Source organism: Marmota flaviventris, chromosome 5 (genome assembly GCF_047511675.1).
Source record: "Marmota flaviventris isolate mMarFla1 chromosome 5, mMarFla1.hap1, whole genome shotgun sequence".
Classification (NCBI taxonomy): domain Eukaryota; kingdom Metazoa; phylum Chordata; class Mammalia; order Rodentia; family Sciuridae; genus Marmota; species Marmota flaviventris.
The window spans coordinates 13086159-13110359 of record NC_092502.1 but is presented as its reverse complement, the minus strand read 5'-3'; the positions used below and the strand labels follow the sequence as shown (position 1 = coordinate 13110359).

Below are 24201 nucleotides of genomic sequence, written 5' to 3'. Positions count from 1 at the left end.
AATCATAGAGGAAGACTCCCCAGGAGCTGGGCTGCTGCTTTCTGCAGGTGAGAGTCATTTTTCTTCCATGCACCCACTTGTCTGAGGTGACGCAGGCCCAGCGTCCGGAGATTCACTTTTGGCTCCTTGCCTGGGAGCCCTGGGCTACACATTTCCCCCCGCTCAATTGTGGTTTGCAGGGGACTTTGAAGAGATCTTTGAAGACCAACTGGCTTCTCCTTAAAATTCTATGAATGCACCATCCCACTTTAAGGGGTTGGGAAAAGGACAAATTTTCCTGGCTGAGTTATGCTATTGTGTGATTAAGGGAAGAATTTGGAGAGAAAAGATGGAGCTGACATCAAATTGTTGTTGTTCTTTACAATAACTAGTATTTGTCTGTGCACACCATGTACCAGGCACTTCACGTATTCAAGTGTATTTCATTCTCATAACCACAGTGAGGTGAGCATTTATTAACCCACTTTCCTTGAAGCACAGAGAGGAAGTGGCAGAGCTTGCATTTCCACCCAGGTCAGCCTGACTCCAAATCCTGTCCCCTTCTGAGGGGCTCTGCTTTGCTTCCTTGTAAAGTGCCTCACTGGCATTTGCTTTGTCCTCACCTGAGGTGAGATCACGTTCTCATGAACATTCTCATGGCTCTCATGATATAGAGCATGAAAATCTCTTGGGGGGGCTTGTTAAAACACACTGCGGGATCTTCCCACAGGTCTGGGGTGGGGCCTGGAGGTCTGCTTCTGTAACAAGTTTCAGGTTGCTGATGCTGCTAGTCCAAAGGACCCCACTCTATGAATTTTGGAATCTCATGTATTCCATGATGCTTGGGGTCATAGATAAGCTGGTTGTTTGGAATGTTCTAGATGTCTGGATAAATAATGTGATGCTAATGTTATCATTTATATCATTTACTCTCTAGCATATGCCAGGTGCTATGCATATGTAAAGCCACCCAATCCTCATCATTGCCCCTGTTTGTAGAGGAGGAATTCTAGCGTTTTTGCCTTGGCCCCAGATGCACTGGCTGAAAGTTCCCAGGAGCTGGCTTCCCCCTGAGGCTGCCAGGCAAGTGCCACTGAGCCTCCACTAACACAGAGCAAGCACTAAGCATGAAGCTCTTTGGAAAGGGCAACTGAGCCCATCTGCAGAGAAACCTGTGAAGGGATTTCTGGCTGAGAGTTGAGGGGAACTTCTACATAATTCAGCCTCTAGAACTGCTCTCAGTTCTGGACATCACGAGGGAGATTTGCTTTGCATGCACACCCTGGAAGGCTTAACCCTATGCGGAGTCTTAAAGATAAAGGACCAAGTCAGTGCATCTCAATATCAGATTATCATCCAGGGAGCAGGTGAGCTGGGGGATGCAGTGGGTAGGGTCTTTCTTGGTGGGATAGAGAGAAGGGACAAAGACTCTTTCTCTTCCACCATTCCCAGAGGGGAAAACAGCCACTGGCAATACAACAGAACTGCTCATGGCACATGACATTAGCTAAGCAATGTGAATCATGACATCACCGTTTTGCATGTTCTATGACAATGGACAATTAACAACTTTTTAAAATCAAGGTGAGAAAACAGAACAAGCACAGTACAGGGAGAATTCCCACAGGCTCAAGATGACAGAAATGAGTCCGTCTGGGACTCATTTCAGAGTTCAGAGTCATGGGTGACACCGTGACACTTCCCTGCATCCATTCTCCCTCACCATCTCACCCCTTAGTTAATAGCAGGAGACATTGGAATATAGGGACTGTCTGCCCGGGCTAGCTGACAGGAGGTGTCATCGGCAACTAGAGAGCTGAGCTTTGGAAGTAGGTAGGGGACAGGCGGGCGAGGAGCGGGGACCTGGGACCTGTACTCACAGAGTCCGGATCTTCGGCATGTGGTTGAAGCTCGTGACCAGGATGCGGCTAATGTTGTTGTTATTGAGAGTGCTGTGGAGACAGAGGGAAAGGAAGAGGTCAATGAGGAGCAAGATGGGGGCACTGAAATGTCACAGAAGGCGGGGCAGGGACCAACAGTCAACAGCCACCAGCCAATCATCAGGGCAGCTGGAGACAAGGGACAGGTCTCTGGCGGATGAGAGAATATGCTGACTTCCTTATTCCCCAGGTTCCTCCTGCTGTTCTCCCGCAGCACTGGCTTGTCCACTGTGAGCAATGACAACCTTTCCTGATCCTACTGTGAGCTGAGCGCTTCATTGGGACGGCCCTAATTCCTCAGCCAGTTGCATGTCCTCTTTTAGAGAGAAGGAAACAGATTCGTGGCATTTTGCCTATAACGCACAGACCCACAAAGTGGACGTTATGCTGGTGTCGGAGGCCAAGGGGCACAGAGAGGTGAGTAACCTCCAGCAACCTCACCCTAGCTGCTAGCGCTGCAGGTGGCTGAACCCTGCCCTCTCCTACTCTGTTCCTTGTCGGCTCCACATTCCATCTCCACACTCACACATGAGGCCACATGAACAGGTTTTCCTGCACTTCCCAGGCATCTGCAAGCACATCTCATCTCAAGTGCATTGGTGAGCTCCATGGGGACATAGACTGACTCACCTCCATCTTGTTCGTGACCACAGATGGGGCTCCTACAATGACCAGGACTTTTGCACAAGGAAAGGTGTGAGGAGGGACAGAGTAGGACTGCTGAGGAATGAAGTCGGGCTACAGGCGAGCACTGCCAGCCTTACCCATCTGGGGAACTATTACGAAGCCCAGGGGAACAGGGCAGCCAAGGAGGCCATGGGCAGAGGCCTGCGGCACTTAGCAGCAGGGGCCATCTCAGGTCAGCGCACTCAGGGACTCCTTAATCGAGAGGCCACAATCCATGGGCCCCCCCACCTGCCTCGTTGCACCTGAGAGCAAAAGCTGGACACACCCCTCACTACCATCATGGTGGCCACCTGCTCCTGTGCCTTCCCTTTCTCTTTCTCTCCAAGGCCACATCAGACTTCTTTTCTCATCAGCCCAACTCCTCTCATCCTTTCTTGGGCCCATACAAGTCCCCACTGGCCCAGGAAGGGGCCTTCCTTTGGAAGTTTCATTGGTTATGTGACTTCTGCACTGGCCACTTGGTAAACATAACATCTTCCCCCTGAGTGCCTTCTACAAGCATAAGCTCTCCAAAGGTGGGGCATTTTCTATGTTGTGCATGACTATAGCCCCAAGGCCTGGTCCAGACGTAGTTCAAATTGAGTCTGGCCATTCCCTAGTAGTGCAGTCTTGGGCAAGTTAGTAACATCACTTATCTACAAATTCTTCATCTGTGGAAGGAGGCAGGTACTTACAGACTGGGAAAGGCTCAGCATATAGTATGTGCTCAGTGAACAGGCCACTGTTACTAACAAGAGTGGGGAGAATCTAGTCCTGTCCTGGTCATTTCTATCCCCTACCCCAACCTCTACAGAAATAGAAACCGAGCTCCACTGAGCACATAGTAGCCCCCATGCTCACCCCACCCACTCATGGGGCCCTGCACAGATTCTTTCTTTAGCTCCTTATGACTGTAGTTTAGAGCAGGATTCCAATACTCACATGCCCCCACCCCAGATGGTTCCTCTAACCCACCTGGTCTACCTGTCATTTGCTTGGCCAATGAGACCCAGAGGGTCTGCTTACCCAGAGGCATAGCACTTGATTCCTGACCCTCCCTCATTGTTCACTGTGCATCTGCCACATGTCTGTCCCTGTGTTAGGATGCAGGATGGTAAGAGGAACAGGCGGACCTAATTTACATGGCTTGCTTCTGCCTATTCTGTGACTGTGCTACTCCGCCTGTGCAGAGAGTTGCCTTTTATGAAGTTGAACCTACTTAGCTGTTTTGTTTGTGTGGCTCATCTTTTCTGTGTGTGTGGGTGAGGGGAAGGGACATCCATCCTGTCTCTGTGCACTCCGGAAGCCTTATCTCATCAGACAGTGCAGAGATATTCATCACTCCCATCAGACCAGACTCTGTCGCATAGGATTAGGAAGGCCTCCAGGGCAGAATGGAGGCTCTCATTTCTTCTCTGTCCACATCAGAGTTCTAGCCTCCACACTTGGGCAATACTCAGATAGGTTTGCTGACTGACTACCAGACAAAAATCTGAGCATCTCCTTGTCTCTCAAAGGCAAGGAATAGGAAGCCTTTGAAGAGACAGGGCTTCTTCTGGACCATGCTGCTCACCATCAGGGGGAGTTCACAGCCCAGCCCTAATGAACTGAATACATGGTACAGTTATACATGGGCTTCGGCTGAACTGAGTCTGGCAGTGGTCTGGCAGTGATGACTTATTAATGTATTACTACACTGATATTTAAATGTGAGCCATAATGAGAGCTATAAAACATTTACGATAATAGCAATTATTCCAGAACCGAAATGACTAAACACAGTATTCAGACTTTCATGATTTGCAGCTTGGGGCTAGCCAACCCAGAGATGTCAGAGGGTGGCTAACCTCTTAGACACGGATCTCTCTCGCAGCTACAGCTTCTGTTTCCCTAAGAAATAGATTTATTTTATTTCTAGCCCTGGAAGCTTTTGCCCATGAAGAGAGCATTGTACTCTTTGTGGTTTTGTGCCTGAGCAGCTGGCATTCAGCAGAGGAACTGTCATATCCCCAGTGCAGAGCTCTGAGCACGGGCCTTGGTTTAGATTCTGACTCTGCCATTTACAGCCTATGTCATCATGGTCACTCTCTTCACCTAAGTTTCCTCCTTGTAAGCATGACATGTGACCAGTCGTAACTGTTCTGAGAGATGAGCAGATGCCATCAGAGTCTTTCAAAACTTATAAACAACAAGAATACAAAAACAAAAACACATCTTCAGGAAACCTCATGTGGCAAGTAGGAAAGTTGGGTGTCAAACACAAGCTGTCAGACTCTAAAATCCACACCTGGGCCACCACCCCAGCTCCCACCATGCCCAACCTGCGATACCAGGATAGAGTCAGGACTGATACAAGAGATAGGGCCTGTGAATCTATGCCAGGTTGGCTGTGGAGTGAACTTGGGCAGTGGTGTGCCAAGCTTCACCTTGATATCAGAGAGGCCTTGCCAGAGGACCCTCATGCACAGACCTAGAAAAAAGCTGAGAAAAGAATCTCTCCACAAGTGCAGAGGAGAGCAGGAGGGTGTCCCTGCTGCACTGGGTCCCAAAGGCCTTCTTGTTGATAGTGGCACAGTATCTTCCCGCTCAGGAAGAGGCTGGAGTTCTGAGGTGGCGGGCAGTCCTTAAAAGAGGTGGCTGGAACCACCCTGCAGAGCTCCAACATGGCTTCTTTCCCTGTCCCCACTGCTCTCTGCTGAATGCCAAGGTGTGCTTCTCTTGCATCACTCGAGACAACCATCTTGCATCTGGAGGGGCTGCGACCAGCTCCAGCCATGCCACCCTGGCAACCTTAATGAGGCTGACATTTCCCTCTGTCTTCCCTGATTAGGCCACCGCTTTATCACTGTGCTTTCTTGGCTCTGGGTGTAATCTGCGTGTTGTGTGTCCATAACACCATGTAATTGGCTCTAATGCAACAGTATTATCTGTGAGCATGTATCACATAATTGCAAAAGCAGGCATCTGCCATGGTTGCCACTGTAGCCTCCCAGTGTGCCAACCCCCCTAGGTACTCTTGGAAACCCGCCTCTTCCCCCACACAGTGAGGACCCAGGCTCCTCAGGTGAGACACTCTTCATTCCCTGTCTCAGACAGGGTGAATTCTCCCCACGGCTAGATAGGCAAGGTGGTTCCCTCCTTGATGGTCCCCAAGAAGACTCTGTGAGTCATCAGCAGCCATGGCACTCTTTTTCAAGTGAGCTTGGACATGATCTGACTACTCATTACACATGTGAGTGTCCAAAGCCAACACTCCAACCTTGAGAGGCAGAATCACCTCCAAGAGTTCCTATATTCGATTCAGAGGAGCGGACACACTGACGTAGGCAGAGTCCTTCCCAAACAGCAGCTGAGGGTAGAGAGGGCCTGGCCTGGTGGGTGGTATCTAACTGCTGGCATCGGGGGAGGAGAAATGGAGGGGGCCAGCAGTGTATGAACCTAAATGGGGAGGAGGGGCTCCCTGCTGCCCCTACTTCTTGTTTGGCTCAGACAGGGCAAGAGAAATGAAATTACTCTTAGGTGCCAGCATGGCTGGGCACTTTCCACACATTATCTCATTTAATTCTCTCTATAACCCTGAGATTCTTTTGCTATTTCCTTTTGGAAGCCCAGCAAGATCAATGAATTCTGCTCAGCTCACACTGCTATAGAGTTATGAGACAATATTCAAACCTGGGAGATGTAATACCAGGACTTATATTATTAAGCATTATACAAATTGCCTCTTATAGCTAGGCACAGGGGCACACACCTGTAATCCTGGTGGCTTAGGAGGTTGAAGCAGGAAGATTGTGTGTTCAAAGCCAGCCTCAGCAAATTCGAGATACCAAGCAACTCAGTGAGACCCTGTCTCTAAATAAAATACAAAATAGGGCTGGGGATGTGGTTCAGTGGTCGAGTGCCCCTGGGTTTAATCCCTGGTACCAAACAAACAAACGAAAACCCCCAAACAACCACAAAAAGCTGCCTCTTATAGAAATACCTTTAGGCAGACTTCACCCCACTTCAATCTCACGAACCATGTGGGTTTGGGGGCACTGGCCTCACTGCCCAGCCTGCTTGGAGACAATGACATCACACAACTCCATCCTGTGCCAGGAGCAGAAGACTCAGCTAGGGCAATGAGGATGGTGGTAGAGGCCACACAGAAGGAAGGATAACTGTGTCTCAAAGCCTTAGAAAGTCAAGATTTGCCAACTAGTTGATATTTCCCGAAGCCCCTATGGCCCTTGCTGTTGGATGGGTCTGTGGGATTTTTAAGAATATGCTGAAGAACCAAGAACCAGATCTGTTCTTTAAGCAAAGTCCATCGTTGGCTGTTTACAGTGGGCGAAACGGGTCCCCGGGGGCAGGCGGGGCAGGAGGAACAGGAGGGAGGCAGGAGAAATGAGAGTGGGAAGCCACCTCTCACCCATCCGTCACCTGCTCTCCCTCCTGAAGGGTCCTGGGTGCTGCACATTTCGAGTTCCTTGATGTCCCCATGGGTCGTTTAAATTAAAGCTCATAACCATCGTGTGGGCACATAATGAAAACAACCAATGCCACGCTGATGAGCCATTGCTTTCAACTGTTAGGAAACACAACGACCTCGCGAGGGGCCTTACTCACTGACGGATAGCAGTCGGGCTCTCGTGTGACACCTCAAATTAGCAGCCAAAGCAATAACAGCTGGGGTTTTTGTCTCAATATTTGTTCCCGACTCTAAAGTGATTTGGCACCGGGTGAGCATTATTTTTAAACACACAGCTCTCACGGCCAAGGAACGTTTTAAATGGCCTCCAGGTGTCATGTAAAACCTACAGAAATAAATAAAAACAATCAGCTGCTGATGTGGGCCTTTGATGCTACAGATTCCTTAACAAAAGGACTTGTCTTCCGCTCTTCCTTCATTATATATTCACATTATGACAGGCACAAACCCGTCTCCACCCACTGAGCAGAGCCTTGGTGTTGAAAGAGAGAGAGAGAGAAAAGATGCTTCTAAAAAGTGTATAAAATGGAAGATCAAAAGAGGAAGATGAATCCTCAACTCCCACATGGCTCCGACCCTCGGCTGCATAATCATTTACCATGTGCCTGTGTTTCTGGAGCCCTGATTGGGGAGAAGTCCTTATCCACTGAGACGGTCACACAGAGTGCCTAGTGGTGACTCCACCGTTCAAGTGTCGTCCTGTGCCAACGTGAAGGAGGGGCCTGGATCCTGCAATTCTTTCTCACTGTCTACAGGGTGGGAGCCTGGGCAATCTTGTCTACTGAACTATTGGAAACCAGGTAGCTCCAGCTCGCCAAGATACCCGCAATGGGTCGAGGAGGAAAGAGTGGCCTCCAACTGGACAGGTGAGTCTGCAGTTAAGAAGGGAAAAAAAAACAGACAATATCCCTCTCACTCCCTGGGTGCCTTGCCTGGTAAGCGAGGAAGGAGGATGAAGCTTTTGAACACTCCCTGACATGCACGCCAAGCGCCCACCAATGCAGCGCTATTGGGATGAGGGCAGAAGACCTGGTTGTGCTTTGTTTAGGCAGAGCCTGGCCCAGTGTCTGCATGGAGGGAGACTCGATAAATATTTACTGAATTGGTTTGGTGAGTTTCAAAACATGAAGGGTCATGTTTTTGGCATCTTTTGAGAAAAATAAATTTCCACTAAGAATAGCCTTTTGGGCTGATGCAGGGGCATGGGCTCAGCTGTCTACAAAGGGAGGCTTGTCACATAAGTGGGCTGTGCAGGAACCTAGTAGACAGCCTTCCTCCATGGGCCAGTCACTTCTCATTCCTAGAAACTGTGCTAAGCTGGAACGTGGGTGCAGTGTAGCCAGCTCTTCCTGCCCCACCCCACAAGGAGAAAGTGAGACGTCTAGAATTTCATAGGAAGTCTCCTGGTTTTTTAATATTGGAAACTAAATCACTTTAAGAAACAAAACCCACAGGTGAACCGCCTGGAGGCTGGGTTTGGCTTGCAGGTACATTTTTGTGGCCTGAACCAAAAGAACTAGCAATTTGAATCCCAAAGTTAAATCTGTTAAGAGAATGAGAGCGTTTCGGTGGCATGCTGGTAAAGTGTGGCTAAAGCCTTCCTTTGGCACTGCGTGTCCTGAAAGCCACTGCCAGCTGAGATGCACTTCAGGAACCCACTATTCCAATCCACTATCTTTAAACAATCAACAATCATTCCACAGTTTTCCCCTGAACTATCATCCCTTGGTGACAAAGGGCCCGGAGAAAGTGTCTGTGTGTGAAGGAAGACTGTCACTCCAGGCAGGTTGGGAACAGAGCCCCACAGAACTGCCGCAGAAAACCTGCACAGGGTGGTGTCTGCAGCTTCTGCTCTTGGGCTGAGATGCCAGAGAGGTCTTGCTTTACCCTCTGACACTTGCAAGGGAGGTACTCTCACAGGGAGCTGGGTGCCATTTGTACCTTGGCCCAGCAGGGCTCGCAAACAGGACTTACTTACGGGGTTTCTAGGTACCCCTGATAGCTTGGATTCCATGGTCTTCCTTCTCCAAGTTGACCTCGGACTGAGCAGTAACCTGTTAGGGCACTGGGTGGTCATCCCCCAGACTGGACCACATACCTGGAAAGCCTTATAAATGCAGGATGTTGTCCTCAAGTTGAATGCAAACCTCCCTTTGGCAAAACACTGGGGATTAAGGGCCGCTGGCACAGACAGGACATAAAGCCTGGCCTCACTAATTTTTGTTTCCTGTCTGCTAATACAGAGGACAGTCAGGCAGCAGTGAATACTGCTAGATAAAGAGCTGAGAGACCTGTTTCTGGCCTGGGTATCCCATGAAATTTTCCTATGGTTACGGGCAAGTCACTGAACTTTTCTGGGGAGTTTCTTTCGTTTAAAATGAAGTGGTGGAATCACTTGACCTCAGGTCTTCCTAGTTCACAGTTCCACTCTCCAAGTCCAGCAGGGTTGGTGCTGACTACATTGGCATTATTGAATTGGGAGTAGTTTTCCAAATGCCAGGGAAAGTGGTCATGGATGTCCAGATTTGCCTAGCTTTGCACAAAGCAAGGACAGCTGGTCAAACTCTCCAAGTTGCAACCAGCCCCCACTGTGCGGCATGTGAAAATAGTTGTGCAGATTTCTTTCTCTCTGTCTGCAGCTACCTGGCTCAGCTTGCAGGGGTCAGAGGGTTTGCTTCCTTAACTGACGGCCACATTTCTAGCTGTCTGTGGAGACAAGTTCAGCCACTGGAGTGATGTTCCCACCTAGTTGACTTTGTGGAAGTCATTTGCAAGGCTGAGTGGAGGGAATCGTGGAGATCAGGAAATTAATTCATGCAGAAAGGACGTGGCTTTGGTGGGAAATGGTTTTGATAATTATAATCCTGGGTTTCAATGAAAGTGAGTCTTTTGTGGGTAAATCTATATGTATAAATTAAGAGAGGAAGGCGCAGAGAGGAGGATGAGGAGACTGGCAGATATTTCAGTGCATTTACTTTTAGAAAGCACTCTGTTTAAGCTTTCTGCTCTTAATAAATGACTAATGGCTGGAGAGGCATGGAGCAGGGCAAACAGGAACAGGCTTGGGAAGAACTATGGAGGTTTGCAGAGGGCATGCCCTGTCCAAAGGGTGCACTGGCAGCCACTCTGTCCCAAACCTGTATTGTCCCATGAAGTAGCTGTGAGCTAAATGTGGCAATTTAAATTCAGATGAATTAAAATTAAATAAGATTTAAAAAAATTCAATCTCTGAATTACTTGTGCCCCACCTCAAGTGCCCGAGTTTCGTATGGCTGGCAGCTACCACACTAGACAGCACAGATAAACAGCTCCTCATCACAGAAAGTTCTACTGGATGGTCCTGCTGGACCAGTCCTGCTGGACAGGCAGGCCAGGGTTGTCACAGTTTCTAGATATTCAATGGAAGTTGAACTTCTACTTCTATATAAAATAACATGAGTTTTTAATGTTTGCAATAGTTTTATTATTATTTTTTAAACACTGGAAGGACCACAAAATAAAGGTAAAACCACGTATTAACAGGTTTTATTTACTCTAACACGGACCAGCTGTTGGGATCCTATGATTTAATTAGAAGTCAAAAGAAAATGGACCCTAGAGCTTTCTGTGATAAGCCTGAAGAATCCAAATATGACCCAGGAGAAGTGGTATCACTTCCCTTTGTTCTGCCTCCTCCCCTTCAGGACTCCTTCCTTACTTCAAAAATAGGAAATGGAAAATCAGGGAAAATCAGGAATGCCTCTCCACTGCTCCCCAGCTCCGAATCTCCATCACCTCCCTCCTGCCATCCTTCCGTCCGTAAAGCCAATTGGAAGAAGAGAGCCAATTTCCTATTTGAGTTTCAAGATCCTGGCTTTCAGGACCCAGTTCTATAGAGGAATGGATTCTCTGCCTCAGGTAAGCTGAGCCCTCGGGTCTTGAGCTTCCTGGGAGAAGATGGCCGCAGCCACAGTGGGCAGGTTTGGCTATTCAAGGGAACACGGCTCCCAGGCTTGGAGAACCCTGAGTGCCAAGAGATGGGAGCTGATCAGGGGGAGACATTCAGGCAACACACACAAACTCCTGTCTCCAGAGCCCCCACTGGCCGCCGAGGGGATGGGGGAAGAGCAGAGCTGAACATGGGGCAGGGGCCCTTCCTGACGGTCCAGTGGCACCTCTCACAGTGAATGGCCAATCTGTACTTTTGGTGGCTTTAGCATTTCCCACTGCCTTCCCTGCTCGACCCTGAAAGAAAACTCTTGGAAATCTTTTTTCAATGATACAGAACAATTTTTCGAGTTTTCACTGGGACAAACCAACCCAAAATGCTGCTCCCAAACCAAGTTGGTCAAGTCAGAATTTTAGCCCAGAGATGGGGGACTGAGGTCTGCAGTCCCTGGCCTCCACAACCTGACTCCTTTAGGTACCCTACAAAGGAGAAGTTAGGGGGAGGTTCATATATTCTAGACCCTTTCTTGCTGATGCTGAAGAACAGTTTGGTGATCTCTGCCACACCCTCTTCCCCAGGAAGGTACACCAATACATTTTCAACCTCAGAGACTAAACCCACCTTTGGTTAACAGGGACAAGAAATCATAAGATATCCCCAGACTAAAGGTACTTTCAAGTTCTGCTTATTTAAATGAAAAAAATGGTTTCAGATTTCAAAGTAATTTTTACTTTTTCCTTAAGCTGCTGTTCTAAAAACCCAGCTAGTCATTTCAAGAGCATAACTATCATCAAACCCGGGGTGGGTGACTCTGGTGTGTTGTGAGCACAAGGGTGTGTCGTGCAAACCCAGCCCCTGTCCTGACTCTCTGGGGCTGAATGGAAGGTGTTTTCCACAAAGTGCAATTTAATCCTGTTGTCTGAACAAATCACAATTTGTAGCAAAGTACCACCACCAACAAAAAATTGTATTCAGGGATATTTTAAGACTTTCATTAAGCAATGACAGTTCTATATTCAAAACTATTTCATGACTAAACACTCTAATTCTGAAGACTGTTAAAACCAATAAAATATTTGCAGCTCCTGGAGAAAATCAGATGAATGAAACATTTGGTAAATAAATGAAAATGAATCTTGTCTGTTAGAATACACCAATTTTCACTGTTGCTCTGATTTCATTCATTATTAAAAGGAAAAGAAAAAGAAAAAAACCCATTTATCTGGAGAAATACAAAATCAAAGATAATGTGAAGGATGCAGGGTGGCAGTTTCACACTGCATTGTTCAACATTTAAAATAGCTCTGGGAGGACCACAACCTTAATTTTGCTCAGGGCTGAAACATAACAGAGGATCTAGAGGGACTGGGGCAGGGTGGGCTTCTGTGAAGTCAATTACTTTGATCTTGAGCTGGTGCTATGTGCTTTAACTGACTACCTACTATGTGCCAGGCTTCATGAGATGCTGGAGATGGCAATGTATTACAGAGTATTTAGCAACTTCAAACCCCACAGGTGTCCTGAGTGGGCACTGGCTGTGGGCACAGCCCAATGGAATCTCCTTTAATCCACACGCCTGACCTGAGGGTGAGTGTTTCCATTATTCAATCAGGAAATAAACCCTGAACATCAAGTCTGCTGGTGCTGGACTGGCTGCCAGTTCTGTGGGAGCAGGCTAACATCCAAAGTTCAACTGAGCTGTACATCTGCCTGCCTCGGAGGGAGAGGGGGTTACCAGCATTAGCTGGTAAGCCCAATTTTAAGTTTAGATCTAAGCCTCCTATCCATAACTTTCCAAAAAGAAAAGCCACGGGCCTGGCGCGGTGGTGCACACCGAAATCTCAGCAGCTCAGGAGGCTGAGGCAGAAGGAAGGATCATGTGTTCAAAGCCATCCTCAGCAAAAGTGAGGCACTAAGCAACTCAGTGAGACCCTGTCTCTAAATAAAATACAAAACAGGGTTGGGGATGTGACTCAGAGTCCGAGTGCCCCTGAGCTCAATCCCTAGCACACAGAAAAAAGAAAAGAAAAACATGGCCCTGAATTATTCTGGGCATTCCCTATAGCCAGTGACCTCACGAACACATATACTTAGTTCTATGGCATGCATGTTCTGGGGTGTATTTTTCTTTCTTTCTTTTTTTTTTTTTTTAGCAGCATAAAGTGTAAGGACTCAGATTTCAGGCAGAACTGAATTTGAGTATCGGAAGAAGAGTCCCTTCAACCTGCAAGTGTGACCCTGGGCAAGTTATTCAATTTCTCTGAGCTTCAGTCTAGACCTTACTGGTAAAGTGAGATTAATAGAATCTACCTTGTGACATTATGATGAGGATTTAGATAAGATGCTGCCCTCTAAAGTCTTATCACAATGTCTGGAGGATGCTCAGATGTGGAGGTAGGTGCTCAAAAGTAGTGGAGGTTCATACCTGGAGGAGGGAATGCTATTGATGACTATACTAACATCACTGCATCACTTCATTGTGATATATTATCATCACATCATCATTATTTTTTGTTAATCAGAGGATCTGGGTCTATACTCAGAAGAAGATTGGTTAAAATGGAAGATGGATCACCATTTGTATTAAACTCTGACCTGGACCGACTCCCTAAATGTCTTTGACTTGCTGCTGAGCACTGCTCATCCAGGACACCGGGTCTCCATCATGAGAGTTAGCCACCTCGTCTGGGCAGCAAGACTGTTGTCAATTTATTTTTACTGCCCTCTTCTCATATCAGAAAAGGGCTTTCTTCTCCACTTACTTTTCTGTGTCTGCCTGTGTGCTCAGGGTTTGGCAGTGTCACGTACCCATGTAGGCATGGTTGAAATACAACCAAACTGCCCTACAAGTTTGATTAATTCCACTACTGCTTTAACTCTGGGATCTCTCCTCTCTAGGTGGGCTGAGTGGGGAATGCTCAGTGTACCGGGTAATGCAGGGGTCTGTTGCAGGGCAGAGGGGCAGCTCTTGTGATAAACATTTGGAACATGTCGTCTTCCTGTGCATAAACCTAATTGCAGCCATTTCAAAAATCAAAGGGAATCTGGAGGCTACGTTAGCTTTTGACAAGAACTTTCCAGATGAGACAAGACACATTCCTATTGCCTCTGGGTGTCCTCACTCAGTTTTGGGAGTCTTGGACTCAGTTGTTCAGCTCTCTCTGTGTGCGGCCACTCAACAATTCTGGAAAGTGCTGGCCCAGGAGCTTCATTGGCCACTATGCTGGATGCACACCAGGTCCTTGCTTCTTGGATAGGCTCAAGCAAGGTTCCCTGGGCTGGCAGTGAACTTAAATGAGAAGGGGTCAGAGGCAAAGAGGAGTCACACACCCCATCTTAGGAGGGCAAGGGCTCCGCAGCCACGGTTGACTGCTGCAATGTGGAACTGTGGTCCCAAGGTTGCCAGTGCTTTGGGTTTTTTGAGAGAAACTGGAAATCTGGATTTTTATGAAAGTAATCCCGAGTTTTAAATGTGAAATGCTAATTTCAATTTTTATAAAACACTCTACAGGACAAGAAAAAAACAATCTCATCTGTGGGTGCGATATGGGCTGTCATTGGTCTATGGTCTGGTTTGCAACCTCTGGTATTAAGAGAGCAGAAAGCTGGATCATCCCTTGATTCCATCCTGCACAAATGTTTGCTCCCCACCAATCTCTGAAACAGTATCAAAAACATAAAGGTGGGTGGATTCTGAAAGGACAAATCATGCTTGGAATCCCCAGTCTAACCAGTGGTTCCTTCTGAACAGCAGGGTTGCATGGAGACATCCACTGTGGGCAAAGACATGGAGTCAGTAGTCTGGCGCCCCAGATTCTTGTCTCTCTACTGCAACCAACTTGCTGTTGACCTTGGGCAAGTCTAACAAGGGTCAGCCAGACGGGTGAGCCCAGTGAGGTGCTCAGGGTACAGAATGTTAGGCAGGATGTGTCTCCCTCCAGTCCTGGCCCTTCTCTCTGTGCCTTATCTGAACAATATAAGAGGTCATTCTAGAGACACCTAAGGCCCTTCCAGAATCAGGCTATTATGATGTCTAAATTTCCAAAATTGTCAGGTGACATAAATGGGGGCGAGATTTTCAAAACAATTGTCATCAACAGAGCTGTTTTATCTACATGCAATTTAGTGGGTACCAGTGACTTGTTAAGGGCAGACCACTTTCGGGAGCTGGGAGCATTTTTAGGACATGTTCCTGACATCACGGGTCTGGCATTTTTGACAACGTATCTTCTGAAGTTCTGATTTGTTACATTTAACTGGGAAATAATATCTAAAAATACCTTTTCTTCCTCTGCAATACTATTGAAAAAATTAATTACAGCTTTCATTAACCAGATTTTCTCATTTTTGCTTCATTTGTCCAATGCTCCCCCCACCCACCATCATTTAAGTGTTTTTCCCCCATGATGGTGTATGGGCCTGGTGTAGCTGTTGAAATACCTGGCTGTTCCTTGGCTAGCTGGCAGAGGCTGGTGATTCCTGACTGCGCAATGCTGGGAAGGCGGTCTTGGCGCATGTGATGGAGCATAAGCATGATTTGGAGAAAACCTAGCATGTGAATCACAAAATGCATAGAACAGGTGGAAACGAAAGGGCAATAATTTGGGTGACAAAAGGCAGTCTGACTCAGAAGCCTCGGTCTCTTAATTAAGAATCATAAATGCCATGAAGTCAAGGCTGTGTTTTGGGGGGTTCTGGAAAACAGAGTCCCCAAATATTAAGTGTCAAAGTCAACTGGCGACGAGAAGTGAGACGAATCATCTCTGCAACTATAATGTAAAACAGTGACGAAGCAGGATTTTTTTCTTTCCCTGCAAATCTGATTTACCTTCTGTGTTGTGGGGACCTGCTTGCTGGGTAAAGGGAATGACAGAGGCAAGTTTGCGGGCTTGTGGGAGGTCCCAACATGGGGCATTGACAGCTTGCCTAACTCAGTTCTTAGAGGCCAGTTCACCGTCATCATCCTGCATTCAGCACACGCTGACCACGCTCCATGGGAGACAGACACCACGACAGCTTCCCCCCTGCCCTGTTTAAGTGTTTTGTCCCCCTTTGGGCCATGTTGCTACAATGGTTAACTACACAGGCTGTGCCGCCTAGTAGGTGAGCAGTGGCTCGACTTCCCTGAGATGAGCTCCTTTGTGAGAGGAGGGGTGGCAACGGCAGCTCCATGAGGTTATGAGGCTGCGCAGTGAAAGCGCGTGCACAAGCACTGGCTATGGAGCTGGGCACTAGTAGCCATTCGCTGTTCGTTTTCCTCGTCCTTCCTCTCCTGCAATGGCATGGAAGCCTTGGGACATTGCACCTTGTGCTTTCCTGTTTTTCCTTTCCTGGTTGCCTGGGAAGGTAGGTGGTAGCTCTTTTCCTTGTCCTCTACACTCTGAGCTGAGCACTACCACTGGGCGAGGTGGGCAACCTACGGTCCTTCCAACCTTGCGCCAGTTCATTTCACTTCTGGTCAGGGGTTGCCTCCCAGACTTGCTTCCTAAGTTCCAGCTCAACTGAATCAGTGAAACTGACCTCAGCCTCGATGGAAGCACATTTTGTGATTTTCAGCCACAGGAAGGACAGAATAATGGGGTTATCATGTGTGAAACAATTTCCACTAGTAGTTAACATCTGCAAATTTTCCTTAAGTTAATTTTGAGAACATTCCATGGCTAACCATGAGTAAGCACACCTGAACCATTAGAGTTTGTCTCCTTAATTTGCAAACTTTTAAACTTCAGATACTTAAAAATGACCTTTCTGTGAATAGGGTAATTTGAATATGTTTTCTCTCTCTCTCTGAAAAATTTATTAAATTAATGTGTGATGCCCTCCCTAAGTTCCTATTTATTATTTCTTTACGGTGCCTAAATTGTGATTACAGAGAAGCATTATAAATTGTCAATGTGCAGATGAGACTTGGAAGGTCTGGGGCCAGGAGAGCAGGGGAGCTCTTTAAATAGAGATGTCAGCCCCAACTGATTTCAGAGTGGCTAGCCATTAAGATGGATGGTTCCAAAGCTATATGCCTCTGCTGGAAATTAAAAACCCATGGAATAACTGATTATGATTAATTTTAAGTACTTAGCCATGAGAAGCCAAAAGCAAGCATCTTTAAAACAAAGCTATTGATCTGGCTTTGTTTGGAATTGAAAAGATAAACTAATCAGATCCTGTGGGCTTTTTTGTAATGATGGAGAATGAGAACTTTGATAATTATTTTGGTCATGGGTCTCTAAGTTTTAGCCTGGAAGCACCTGGTGTATCTGGGTGCAAATTTTTCTTCTAACAAATATCTGAGAGGAGTTGTCTAATTTTGTCCTGGGTAGGGGTTTGATGGGGGTGAAGGTAGAACAGAAAGAAAGTTCGGAAAGTGGAAGGGATAACATTTAGAGAGTCCCTCCTATGTAATGCTTAGGTCATTACTCCTCAAAGTTGAGGAAGAAGATTCAGAGAGGTTAAGAAGCTTGACCCAAGCCTCACCACTTTCGGGATTCCCCACCCAGGTGTGCCTGGGTGAAGCCCCCTCCCCCCAGTCATCTTGGGGGCAACATGTTCTAGCACAGAGAACCCTCCTGGGGTTGACAGGTCATCACAGCTGTTGGTGAAAGCTGATGACTTCCATTTCCTGGTCTCTTCCCAAGGAATTTTCTCATCTTTTTCATTCTCTCTGGCAAGGGAGGGGAGAGGTGATAAGTTTCTAGTGGCCCTTTTGACAAAGGCGTTTTCTGCAGGCAGGGAAAAGCATGCCTATCCATCTCAGCCTCAGCCTCCTGAGAAGTCCAAGATTACTAAATTTGGGCTGGCACACTCTCCCTCGCAGACATGCATTTGTTGCCGGTTCCGGGGTCAGAGTTTGGGTGAGGAGAGACCATCCATCTTAGGAATGACAACCCAACTCCCCTGCTGAGGGTCCTGTGTATTCTGTACCGGGAATTCTCAGCTCTCATTTGATTTCCAATAGCTTTCAGCCTCAGCATGCCCCTTCCCCCCCCCTCCCCCATTCCTCTTGGAATCACCTTCCTCTCAGACAGGGTGAAGGGCTCTTTCTAACCATTGCTAGCATCTTCTGGGCCAGGTGAACAGGAAGGTGAAGGGAGAACCTATACTCTTTTCCTTTATGTACAAAGGGGCATTTAAATATATTCATTCATGTACTGATTCGGCTTTCATTCATTCTGCTAGAATCAGACACAGGTACCTGTGACTATGTAATTTTTTTTTTTTTCAAAGGAGGCTCAACAAATCCTAATCTCTTAGCACTCACTGGCTAGAATTGTAGCATTGGAATAATTTTTTTGCAGAATTTGTAAAGGTAAGTCACTCCAAGATAGAGCAACCAACTACTGCATTGTACAAATGAGAAAACTGAGGATTCAAGAGCCGAAGAGACTTGCCCAAGGTCACACAGCTAATTAGTGGCAGAACTAGGACTGAATCATACATCTCCTGACACAAGTTCTACTATGCTTTATTGCTCCTCTCCAGGCTCCCAAATAGGGACAGATGGAAGTGTAGACATGGGTGAGAACATTCAAAATGTTTTCTTACACAATCCAACTTTAGTTTGAATGACCCCAAGATGACTGTTTGCTGACTTTCCCCCCGAAATCAGATTTCCTTAGTTAAACCACTTGAAAATCCAGGACAGAAAGACAGCTATACATTTTTTTCTAGGTAAGAAGCATAGGGTGAGGTGACAGAGGGGGCACTTCCCTCCTCTTTTCCACCCTGCTGTGTTAAGGTTACTGATTAAAGTTTGAATTTGAACCTGAGATGAGATCCCAGGAGTGACGGCAATGGCTGGACTTTACCATGTGTTTGGCATCCGCCCTGTCCTGTGCTAAGGTCCCTTTCTGATTCTGGGCAATTTCAGCTGACCCTCTGGTGCTAGCCCCTCTCTCATTGGCCCCAGACCTGTAACCTGTCTCCTCTTATGCCCACTCAAACAGACTCCGACGGGCTGTGGGGTGACTCCATCTAGCCCATCTGTCTCACGCAGTCACGAGTACCGAGGGAGCATCGGGGCTGCAGTGACTCAATTGAGACTTAATTAGTAGGAACCCCAGTTTGTGGGAGGTGAGAAATCACACTCTGCTGCCTGCAAGCACTTTGGTCAAGGTGAGCCGGAGGGATCTCCCGGTTCCCAATTTTAATAGCACTGCAGCAGAAGATTCAGAAAAGCAGCCACACGGAGCCCCCTGCACACACACTCCCCCTCTCTCCTCCCCGCACCGGCACACACCACACGCACGCACACAAGGCAGCGATCGCAAAACCGACTCACAGGATCTCCAGGTCGCGCAGCGCTCGGAAGGCTCCATCTTCAATGCAGCTGATGCGATTGTTATCCAGTTGCCTGTGGAAAAGCAAGGGAGAGCGTGAAGCTGAGCGGGGGCAGCGCAGAGGGCCACCGAGCGCCTGTCCCTCCACCCCCTTGCAGGCTCTGCTCGTCCCCGCCAAGAGCTCGTGCAGAGCCAGCCTGTCTGCCACGCTGCTCCGTCTCTCCTCTCTGACTGTCTGAGAGAACTACACAGACGAGCGCACCAAAGGCTGTCAGGTCTCAGTAAATATTAATTGCGCATTTTTTTTTTTTTAGGCAGAAGGGAGTAATTTCATTACATTAGGGCATCCAATCCATTACGAGCTCTTACCGTCATGTCACTGAAACAATTTCATTAAGCTAAAGGCCTGTAAATCATTGGAGGTCACTGCTCTGCCCTCCGCGACCTCCCAGAATGCTTTTTCCCCTCTCCCTCGTCTCCCTTTTACTGGAAGTTGCAGTCTTTCTGCTCTGACACAGCGCTAAATCTCAAGGCTTTATCTGCCCAAGAGCGGCACGGGTGCATGGGGAATATACCAATTCCAAATTAGACTCAACTAATCTAATTTTATAGTCTTTTTATTATTCTAAGCACCAAATGTCTGTGGTGGTTTGATGTCTCCGTGCATTGTTATAGGGCCCATCTGGTAGGTCATTCTATTGAAGCATTTTCTGACTAAATACAGATTCCCTCAAACTGCATCACCCATCATCGACATTAAAGAAATTCATTGATGGAAACATTCATGATGGAGAAGAAAAAGAATATTGTTATTGCCTTAACGATGTACCACTTGCGTTTAAATTGGGGAGAATTAAATGCACCTCTTTCAGGATTCCTTTCTTTATTTCCCTTTCCATCCTATGCGCATGAAAATAATGTGTTTTTAAAAGATGTCTTGACTAATATGCATTCTAGTTGGGGACTGAGGGATTTTAGTGGAAGGGTAACAAATAGATGCCATTTTCTCTAGATCAAAAAATGGATATCTGATGATAAAGTCAAGATATTTACCATGACCACACCCAATTTTAATATCATATGTATATCTCTAACCCATTTAATTCTCTCTCAAAACAACAAATAGATGTTATCCAGAAAACAATTATTAATATCAGATTATCTATTATACTTCGAAGAGCACACCATGGTGGCTGACATGGAGGCTGACAGAACTACCACTATTCTAAAAAACTCCTGATGGATGCTCATTTTTTTTTTTCTTTTGTCTCAGAAAAAGTGAGGACCTCTCAAATGAAGGGATTTCCTTCAGCTGAAATTTTCATATGTAATTTGCACTAATCTATCCCAATACATCTCGCTGAACCTATCTCAAAGCTACATTTGATAATCCTCATGGAAGGTCTTATTTGTTACCATAGGAAGAAAGAATTAAAACTAAACTCTTATCATTGAAAATCTATACAGATATACAATTGTGCAAATGCACACAAGCGAAACACACCCCATCGGAGTGATGTCGCATGTTATAGATAGGTTCTGCCACAATGTTGTGGGACTCACATCGCCCCAATAGGCATTCATAAGACAAGACTCAGACATTTAGAATTTAAAGATACACAGGAGATGACGGGTCTCCAGGAAGCAGAAGCTTGGGTTGACCAGTTCTCTACCTAGTGTTCCAGGTTCTCGCTGATGCCCACGCACAAGGAATCTGAGACCTCCCTGCTTCTAATTCTTCCTGAGCTGTTCTCGGGATGGATTTGCATAGCATCCTTTCTGTGGATTTCCTGAGGCACCAAGGCGGCCGATTCTCTGCAGAGGTTCTACTAAGGCAGCCTAATGCTACTGCCTGGCTTCTATATCTATCATCAGTTTAAGGGAGATGAATCAACACCCCTGTCCCACGCCAAGGCCACCAAACCTTACCAAGCAGAAATGCAGTGGAGTTGGCTTTTGGCTCCCAGAAATTGTTCAATGAACGTGCTGAATCCGGCAAAAATGGCACCGTCCGCCTAAGTGGAAAAGCATCTAAATCATCAAATTGGGAAGCCTGGGCTGCGGAGAAGTGGCAGTTTGAGGTGCATCTGCTTTTGTGCTGATGTTTCAGAGAGGTCCTTGCTCTTGGTGCATTATTTATTTGCTGGATATGGGATGTGTTTCCATTCTTTTTCTTGAGAGCATCAGAAACCCAACAGGAGACTAAATATACAGAATTTTTCATGGGAAAATATGGAATCTCTCAGAGAAAAGAGAAAGTCATAGAAGGAAGAGAAAAAACAAAGTGGTAGAAAGAGAACAAGTAGGGAAAGAGGAACAGAGTTCTAAAAATCCACTAGTTAATGTGCCGTCAGTCCTGTGCCCAAGACACAAGGTGGTGTGGACAAAGAATCTTAGAGAGGACCCTGATCATTTTAAAGCTGAGAACAGAGAACATTATTAAATATGCAATGTTTTAATATTTTCAGCAGCACACCTAGTTGTTTACTGGTAATGGGGAAAACTGAGCTGTAATGTAACCAACTCTGTGGGTGTATTTTATAGTTTAGTTTAGCACATATGAATTGTATTAAAATTTAAAAATTTTAAGCTGTGAATGTGATTTTTTTTTAGGAGATGTTTATTTTAGCTGAGATTTTCTTCTTTCATTCTAATCAGACAAAGATAAATCAGACAGGAACTATGTCCCAGTCTCGAGGGTCAAAGATTTACCCTCAAGATGCACCATTCATTATGAGAACCAGGGGGATGCACTGCCGTGGGGTTCATCAGGCAAACAAAAACCACCCAGTTCCTCCAGTTCCAAGCTCTTGTATCTTCGTAGCTCTGAACATTGGAGTATTCACAAAAGCCCAATTGATAGCCTATAATTATTCTTGATATTTCACGCAGATAAACTAAGTCACTAAAATAGTAAATACATACTTGTTCAGACAGGTTTCTTTTTCTTTCTGAAATGATAGCTCAGAGATATAAAAGTCCTAAAGCACAGGAGACAGGAGGCAAAATAAATGCAAGCCCAGCATTTCTTTGAGGATGATGTGGTGGAGTGCTCCTGAGCACAGAGAACCTTCCGGAGCTGAGGCCAGAGCATCTCACTTAGTAGTTTGCTTCGGGGGGTCGATGTGACCAGAGGCCACTGATGTGTACTCTAAGCTCTCAGGTCAAAGGTCCACACTGTGCCTTTGAAAAGACTCATTCAAAGACCCTCTCAGAAACAAATCCAAAAGCACATGGTCACTCAGAGGTGTGGGCAAAAACAAACTCTGGAAAAGTGAGCAGAAGGAACTCAGCATTCTGAGGATGCACACCGGCTTTTCTGCTTTCCCTTACCAATAACACACACATTTCCCGCAGCTGTTGAAACTTTCTCCTTACTACATGAATACGTACCCCAGTGCCTAGCACAGCGCCGGGTTGTTCACAGATGGCCACTAAGGGTTGTGGAATGAGTCCTGCTATTGAAGGTATGCAGGGCTGCAACCTAACTATGTGGAAGAAGCATCATCCCGGCACAGCCCTGTGGACCTTCTAGCAGCAACGAGAACGACGGAGAATTCTCTCTGATCCCACACTGGGCTGCACACCCGTGGGGTCCTGCCTATCTGATACATAGACCTCGGAGGACCCCAAGAAGGACTCCTGAAATCAAGTGAGATTTCCAGGGACCCAGGGTAAGGCCGAGGGGCAGGAAGGCCGGGGTGGAGAAGGCAAAACTGACTCTTTTTTGGAGGCAACTTTCACTATCCTCTACTTTATACAGAATCCTCAGTTTGAATTATACCCTTTTGTTTCTGAATAAACCAAGAAGCCCCCAGACGTTTCATGATATTAAATTAACTGCTGCAATTTCCTGGGGAAGCTCGGGTTTCGGTGAACAATACGAGTGCTAAGGTGACACCAGAGTCCATTTAGGAAGGAACCCTCAGACCAGAACTGAACACAGACGCCCTGAAAGCCGCGTTCTGACTGCTGCATTTTTATATTCGGAGAATATAAATAAGTCAGAAAGAAAAGCCAGCGTGAGTGAGGACTTAAAATGATCTCCACAGATGACAAACAGGGAGATGGCACTTATGTAAAAATCCCTGCTCATAAGCACAGTGTTCTCCTATTATCACAGTTCATCTCTTTTGGTTACAATTTCCTATTTCCTAATTGAGGTGGATTACAAATATTTTTTTGGGTCCAAATATTTAAAGAAATACATCTAAATCTTTTTCTTAAAAAGGGTTAAAAAACCTGAGTACAATATTAAAAGCAATTTATCTCCCAATAACCACCAAGATAAATAAACAAAGAGGGAGAGGGAGAGGGAGAGAGACAGGGGTGGGGGAAGAGTAAAAAAATTTCAGGATCTTAATAATGCATTTTTGTCTCCATGAGAAATACCTGGAAAATAGAAATCTCCAGAAACAGGCTTTGGATATCTGGAAGGATTGAGTTCCCAACTAGTTAACTACATGCACGGTCTCTGCATGGGGGCACAACCACCCAGGTGTTCTTGTCTCATCCAGATGTTGTGGGGCCAGCATCTCCTGGGTGGATGGTGAAACGTCTCAGGGCACTGTCATGGGGGGGTGGCAAAATCCAGCAGCAGCATTTTGCTCCAGGACTGCAGCTAGAGTCACTGCAGTTCTTTGTGCTAGACAGGAGAAGCTTAGGCTCAGCACCCTCTGGAGTTAAACCATTTGCTAATTTGCACACAGCACAACTATCTAATGTGCAAAACCTGTATGAGATTAACAAGGGAAGCCTGAGCAGATATCCCATGCAAGTCTATCTATCGTTATGGACACCAAGAATTAATTAATCCAGAGGATCAACAGAGTATTACTAGGAGTGTGTGCTGTATTAGGTACCCAGGATACAGAATGAAATGCAAGACGTCCTTTGAAAATATTTGGAAGAAGGTTGCCTGATCTGTGATTTTACATGTGAATA

The 24201-nt window shown here is 46.4% G+C and overlaps 1 protein-coding gene across 1 annotated transcript in view; it reads right to left on the bottom strand.

Annotated features, from left to right (window-relative positions):
- Slit3 (slit guidance ligand 3) overlaps positions 1–24201 on the bottom strand; it is a 568801-nt gene that overhangs the window by 125521 nt on the left and 419079 nt on the right. The window contains exons 6-7 of the mRNA XM_027938651.3: positions 19260–19331; positions 1860–1931 (exon numbers count right to left, since the gene is read on the bottom strand). Of these exons, the coding sequence (XP_027794452.3) occupies positions 1860–1931; positions 19260–19331 (144 nt within the window). The remainder of the gene's footprint in view (positions 1–1859; positions 1932–19259; positions 19332–24201) is intronic.